General features: G+C 36.0%; 1 protein-coding gene across 1 annotated transcript in view; it reads right to left on the bottom strand.

Moving 5' to 3' along the window:
- Positions 1 to 7,626, bottom strand: part of CIP2A (cellular inhibitor of PP2A) — an 81,146-nt gene that overhangs the window by 57,682 nt on the left and 15,838 nt on the right. Inside the window, exons 5-7 of the mRNA XM_007946565.2 lie at positions 7,243 to 7,339; positions 4,814 to 4,936; positions 4,575 to 4,720 (exon numbers count right to left, since the gene is read on the bottom strand). Coding sequence (XP_007944756.1) covers positions 4,575 to 4,720; positions 4,814 to 4,936; positions 7,243 to 7,339 — 366 coding nt within the window. The remainder of the gene's footprint in view (positions 1 to 4,574; positions 4,721 to 4,813; positions 4,937 to 7,242; positions 7,340 to 7,626) is intronic.

Here is a 7,626-nt window from a genome sequence, read left to right as displayed (position 1 = left end):
TGGTTTCCCTTTTCTTTGTTGAAGAGGGTCTGTGCAATCCTGCCTAGTCCGCCATCTTGCCCCGCCTCTCCTACCATGGCATTTTAAGTGGACATTCACAACACTGAAGCTCACCATACTACCAACAGGAGACAGCTATGAAATTATTATAGTAGTACAGTACGTACTCCGTAACTCGTCTGTCACTCTGTCATACTGTGGTGGCTTCCTGTTGCTATGAGGCTGGTGGCTTTGCCGCCGTTATTCCAAATACCACCAAGGTCACCCATAGTGCACAGGTTTCATTGGAGCTTCCAGACTAAGACAGACCAGGAAGAAGGATTGGGCAATCTAGTTCTGAAAAAACTGGCCATTAAAAATGTTATGAAGAGCAGTGAAACACTGATATAGTGCCAGAGGATGACCTCTTGGTCGGAAGGCACTCAAAATACTACTGCGGAAGAGCTGCTTCCTCAACATAGAAACTCAAACCAAACTCAGTTCCATCGAGTCCATTCTGACTCACAGTGACCCCTCCTTGGGTTTCTGAGGCAGTATCTCTTACAGAAGTAGATTGCCCAGTCTTCCTTTTGAGGAATGGCTGGTGGGTTTGAACTGCCAGCCTTCTAGTTAGCAGTCAAATGCCTTGGGCACTATGCCATGAGAGGTCCTCTTCAACATAGTTGGCCTTAATGATGCAGATGGAATAAAGCTTTCAGGACCTCCATTTGATGATGGGGCACAACTGAAAATAGGAAGAAACAGCTACAAACACCAATTATAAACAGAACATGGAATGTACAAAGTATGAATCTAGGAAAATTGGAAGTTGTCAAGAAATGGAAGGCATATAAACATTGATATCCTAGGCATTAGTAAGCTGGAATGGACTGGTTTTGGCCATTTTGAATTAGACAATCCTATGGAAGGCTGGTAGTTCAAACCCACCAGCCACTCCTCAGAAGGAAGGTTGGGAAATCTACTTCCATAGTGATACCGCCTCAGAAATCCAAGGAGGGGTTGCTATGAGTTGGGTCCAACTCGAAGGCACCCAACAACAACACGACTACTATGCCAAGAATGACAAATTGAAGAGAAAGAGCATGGCATAATTGTCACAAAAAATGTTTGAAGATCTATCCTGAAGTACATTGCTATCGGTGATACGATAATATCTACATGCCTACAAGGAAGACTTAGTTAATATTACTATTATTCAAATTTATACAACCTCTAAAGTCAAAGATGAAGAAATTGAAGATTTTTACCAACTTCTGAAATTGATCAAGCATACAATCAGGATGTACTGATTATCAATGGTGATTGGAATGGGAAAGTTGGAAACAAAAAAAAAATCATCTGTAAGTGGAAAATACAGCTTGGTGATAGAAATGATGCAGGAGATCACATGACAGAATTTTGCAATATCAATGACTTATTCAATGCAAATACCTTTTTTTAACAACAAAATGACAGCTATACACATGGCCCTCGTCAGCTGGAATGCACAGAATCAGACTGACTGCATCTGTGGAAAGAGCTGATGAAGAAGCTCAATATCTTCAGCCAAAACAAGGCTGAAAACTGACTATGGAACTGACCATCAATCACTAATATGCAAGTTCAAGCTGAAATTGAAGTCAATTAAAACAACTCCATGAGAGTGAAAATATGATCTTGATTATATCCCATCTAACTTTAGAGACCATCTGAAGAATACATTTGATGCAATGAACACTCATGGCTGAAAACCAGATGTGTTGTGGGATGGTATCAAGAACATCATATATCCAGGGATAGGAGGGAGAGGGAAAGGGGAAGCTTTTGTTTTTGGCACATTGAGTTTATGCTAATGGTGGTAGAATATTTTGGAAAAGGACAGCAATAATAGAGGCACACACACACACAAAGAACATCACACATGAAGAAAGCAAACAGTCATTACAAAGACAGGAAAGGAAGAAAAGACCAAAATAGATACCAAAAGAGACTCTGAAACTTGCTCTGAAACAGAAAGTAGTTAAAGTGAATGGAAAAATTGACAAGATAAAAGAGTAGAACAAATGATTTCAAAGAGCAGCTTGAGAAGACAAAGTCAATTATTGTAATAAAAATGTGCAAAGACCTGGAGTTAGAAAACCAAAAAGGAAGAACACATTTGGCATTTCTCAAGCTGAAAGAACTGAAGAAAAAATTCAAGACTTAAGGTGCAATGCTGAAGAAGGATTCCATGGGCAATATATTGACTGATGCAGGAAGCATCAAAAGAAGATAGAAGAAATATACAGTCACTGTACCAAAAAGAATTGGTCAATGTTCAACAATTTCAGAAGGTAGCACGTGACCAAGAACTAATGGTAGTGAAGTAAGAAGTTCAAGTGGCACTGAAGGAATTGGCAAAAAACAAAGCTCCAGGAATTGACAAAATACTGACTGAGATATTTCAACAATAGAATATAGCACTAGAGGCACTTACTCATCTATGGCAACTAATATGGAAGACAATTACATGACTGAAAGAGATCCACATTTGTACCCATTCCAAAGAAAGGTGATCCCACAGAACATGGAAATTATTAAACTATATCATGAACAACACAAGCAAGTAAAATTTTGTTGAAGATAATTCAAAGATGGTTGTAGCAGTATACTGACAGGGAACTTCCAGATATGAAAGCTGGATTCAGAAGAGGATGTAGAATTAGGGATATTATTGCTGATGTCATACCGATGTTGGCTAAAAGCAACCAGAAAGATTTACTTATGTTTTATTGACTATGCAAAGGCAATCAACTGTGTGAATCATATCAAATGATGGATAACATAGTGAAGAATGGGAATCCCAGAACTCTTCATTATGCTCATGAGGAACCTGTACATAGCTCAGAAGTCTGTCATTTAAACAGAACAAGGAGATACTGAATGATTTTAAACCAGGAAGGGTGTTTATCAGGGTTGTATCCTTTCATCATACTTATTCAGAATATAACACAACCTTGCTTGCTGAAGATGACTTCAAGTAGTTACTAATGAAGATTAAAGACTAAAGTCTGCATTATGGCTTACACCTCAACATAGAGAAAACAAAAATCCTCACAACTGGACCTATAAGCAGCATCACGATAAATGGAGAAAAGATCGAAGTTGTCAAAAACTACATTTTACTTGGATCCATAATCAGCACCCATGGAAGCAGCAGTCAAAAAATTTCAGATGTCATATTGCACTGGGCTGTAAAAAACCTCTTTAAAAAAATCTGCTGTAAAAGTTGCTTTAAAGTCTTGAAGCACAAAGATGTCACTATGAAGACTAAGGTGAGCCTAACCAAACCATAATATTTTCAATAGGCTCATACACATGTGAGAGCTGGACAATGAATAAGGCAGGCTGAAGAAGAGTTGATGTTTTTGATGTGTTGGTGAAGAATACTCAAAGTACCATGGACTACTAAAAGAAGTAACAAATCTGTATTTGAGGAAGTACAGCCAGAATGATTCTTGGAAGCAAGAATATCCAGACTAGTTCTCAATTACTTTGGTCATGTTAGAGTGGACCATTCCCTGGAGAAGGATATCATGCTTGGTAAAGTGGAGGGCCAAAGAAAAAGGGAAAGATTCTCAATAATATGGATTGAAACAGTGGCTGCAATGATGTGCTCAAGTATAAGAAGTATTATGAGGGTGGCACATGACCAGGCGGTGTTTTGTTCTGTTGTACACAGGGTTGTATGTGTTGAAGGCAACTTGACAGCATCTAACAACAATAACAGTATGTGCTATAGTTAATTGCATCTTTATGTTTGTTTACATTTCTCTTGACTGAGAATGGCACTATGTACAGTCAGTGCTTGTAAGTTTTGATAAATTTCAATTTTACAATAAATTTGTGAATATTTTATGGTAGTAAGTGATAATATAGACTAAAATCTACTTATATTTTATATATTCATGACATATTTAACTACTTAAATTTTTTGTTATTTCTAGGCTATGTGGTTTGTCTGTGTTTTTAAAATGTTGCAAATATCCCCCAAATTTTCCAACATATTTCCTATATAAAAAAATCTGTGTGTAAGTGGACTTGACAGTTCAAACCCACATTGGTCAAGGGTCAACTATAATTACATACTTCCATTTTGTCTTACAATATGATAAAGGCATGCATCAAAAGATACATTATTCATTTTCAATAGAAAATAGAAAAGTCTCAAAAATATGCTAACAGGAATGTTCCCCTAATAAAATATTCTTTCAAAGACTCATATAATGCTCAGGATTTAAAAATAGTTTTGAACCAGATTAATCAAGAGTTTATATTTTGGAAAATGATATGACCCTACTGATACACAATAAAGACTGAAACACATAATATACATGTTCATGCGTACGGAAAACCTCGTTATAATTTTACATTTCAGGGCAAGAAAGCCAACAGAATGGGAAGAATGCACATCAAAGCATTTAGATTTAGTCTACTGTGAATCAGTAGAACTGATATTTATTAAATCTATGAAGGCAATTTTCTGTATTGCAAATATTTCTTGGTTTACCAAAAAAAAAAAAAAAAAAGTTTAAAATTTTTCCAAAGAGTCATACCTGGTAAGATAATCAGCAATTTTAGGATTTTTAAGGAGATCCATTAGCAGGTCAACTGAATACTTTCTAGTTAGTGTACCATCACCGTTTACAAGAATATTAAATATTAACTGAAAAGTCTGATGAATGTTTCGAGCATGGAATAGCTTAAAAACAAATTAAAAACAGTGTATTACACAAAAAATGGAAAATGACACCAGGCTTAAATGTAGCAAAAGGTCTTAATAACTTGTATTTACCTTTTCTCCAACCTCTTCATTTAATGTCAAACTGGATAATATTGAAAGTGCAAATACAACCACAGTTAGACTACTATGGGCCAAGTAGGTTATAAGAGTTCGATAAAAAGATTTCACATTACTCTGAGGCGAAAAAAAATTAGAATAAAAAATTAGGAGTTTTATATTTTGGCATAAAAAGTATATCCTGTAGAATAGGTAAACAAACTGTTATTAAGCATCATTATCAATTCTATGAGAAACATGATTGTCCCCTTTTAAGAGATGTTTTATGGTATTCTAAAAGGAGAAAGTCATAAAATTGTAGAAAAACTTAATTCAAAGACTGTTACAAAGAGCACTCAGGCAAAAATAACCTAGCAAAGGTACCCAAAAGAATACAAGAGGAAATCTTGGTAAGTTTTATCATCTTAGAATAAAAAATTCACTAGCAGTAAATCTGGGTGTCAATTCTAACAGTAGTTCAAAGGGACAGATGGAGAGTCTGGAAAGTGGAAACAAAGAGCCACCTTAACACTGTAGGAAAACTTATTTGGCGTTTAAGTTAAAAAAGGAATTGTAATGAGGGACCCTTATGATTAAGGTAAAAAGCAACAAAACATTTACTACATTAGAGAATTTTTGTGTTACACATTTAGGGCAGTGGTCAACTTTACTACACTTCCTGATTACTATATAAATTTAAGAGATCATTTCAAGGGAGAGTGAGCTGGATACATTCATATACTGCTGACAATTGTCATTGTTGTGATGTGCCATCGACTTGGATGACTCACAGCGACCCCTCTGTGGGTTTCCGAGGCGGTATCACTACGGAAGTAGATTGCCCACTTTCCTTCTGAGAAGTGGCTGGTGGGCTTGAACCGCTAGTCTTCTGTGTATCAGTCAAGTGCCTTAGGCACTATGCTACCAGAACTCCTATTGCTGACAACAGTACAGACAAATACAATTGTAGTTGAGAACAGTTTCTAAGTATGGGATCATGAGTGAATGCTGGGCCTTAATTATACTTAAGTGTCTTATAAATACAAATATTTTTCAATTTAAAAATATGTATATATAGGGAACAGAGAACTATTTGTGTGATATCTATAAAGTGTATCTCAAGATTTATTCATAACTTGGATAAACACAGAACTGTACTCTTCCCTATCCATAAACCTTCATCACTTCCATGGCTCTAAATTAATCTCCACCTTCAAATAAAACCAAGTCAGAAAAATCTAGCATACAAACAAATAATATATTAAAATGAGACAGGTAATTTTGAATATTGCACAGCAGAGGCATTATTCACAAAACACCTTAAAGAATCAGTGAACTTTCATTTAATGTATTTCTAGACATAGAAATATATTTGTGTGCCTTCACTTATCACATGTAATTGTAATTGATGTTCTCATTAGCTGCCTTTGAGTCCACTCTAACTCATGGTGACCTCGCATGTGAATAGTAGAACTGTTCCATAGCGTTTTCAAGGCTGTGATTTTTGGAAGCAGACTGCCAGGCTTGTCTTCCAAGGTGCCCCAAGGTGGGTTTGAACTGCCAGTAGTCAAGCACTTAATTGTTTATGCCACCCAGGGACTCTTATCATAGTTGATAAAAAACCAAATCTGTTGCCATCAATTCTGACCCTACAGGATTCATAGTGACCCTACAGGATAAAGTAGGACTGTCCCACAAGGTTTTCAAGACTGTAAATCTTTACAGAAGCAGTCTGCCACATCTCCTGTAGAGCGGCTGATGGGTTTGAAATGCTGACCTTATGAGGAACAACCAAGGGATTTAACCACTGCACCATCAGGGGGCTTTTTACTATAGTTGGTTGTTGTTGTCATGCTGTTATGTGCCATCAAGTCGTCTCCGACTCATAGCAACCCCTCCTTGGGTTTCCAGGTGGTATCTCTACGTCTGTACAGAGTGGCTTCTCAGGAATGGCTGGTGGGTTTGAACTGACAACCTTCTGGTTAGCAGTCAAGTACTTTAGGCACTATGCCACCAGAGCTCCCACTGTAGTTGGTATTAGGCACTTATTCACTGATCCTTTTGGTGGAGTCGCTACTGCTGTGGAGTAAAATACTGAGGTAAATGGGATAGACAGCCAAATGTACCTCCTGTTAACTAAACATAAAGTAATTTAGCATTTCTTAATATTATTCAATGTGACAAATAGTGGGATGCCAGAGAAGGAAAACTTTTAGTACTTAACATCTGCATTAACAATTATGGCCTTCAACTACAGTATACACAAAGACTGGAATACTTAAAATATTTATGTGTCAATCTGATTCTTCATAAGCTTTGAAGGGTCAACTGGACTACACATGAGACTCTTTGTTAAAATTTCTCTTAAAGGAAAAAAATGGATAAAATTTTCTTTAATCATCGAACTCACCATAAATTAAGTATTTTAAAAATAAACTTCTTACCAAAGTCTTTATATGTGTTTGAACAGAAAGATTGTGCCGACAAAGATTTGCCAATAATCCCAGACAAGGCATTGTTAACTCATCTTCAGAAGACTGACTATTGTTTTGTGAATATAATAAAAGAAAAAGCATTAGGTTAATTCTTATCTTCTCAAAACAATATGGTAATTTATACTTACAAATGTTTTCTACAAACTAGAGGTTAAGAGTAAACATTTCTTCCTTTTTTTTTACATAAGCAAAAAAATATATAACATTTAAACCAGTCTCATTCTGAATAGGATTGATCCTTTATTTCATGTTTTAAATCCAAATTATCTTATTCAATTGTATCATAGAAATATGGAATTAACTGCTGATCATGAATTATTTCATCAGTATGTA

The sequence above is a fragment of the Orycteropus afer genome, unplaced genomic scaffold, assembly GCF_000298275.1.
Source record: "Orycteropus afer afer isolate SDZICR_OR568_19922 unplaced genomic scaffold, OryAfe1.0 scaffold00166, whole genome shotgun sequence".
NCBI lineage: Eukaryota > Metazoa > Chordata > Mammalia > Tubulidentata > Orycteropodidae > Orycteropus > Orycteropus afer.
Note: the sequence above shows the minus strand (reverse complement) of the source record. Positions and strands in the feature narration are given on the sequence as shown.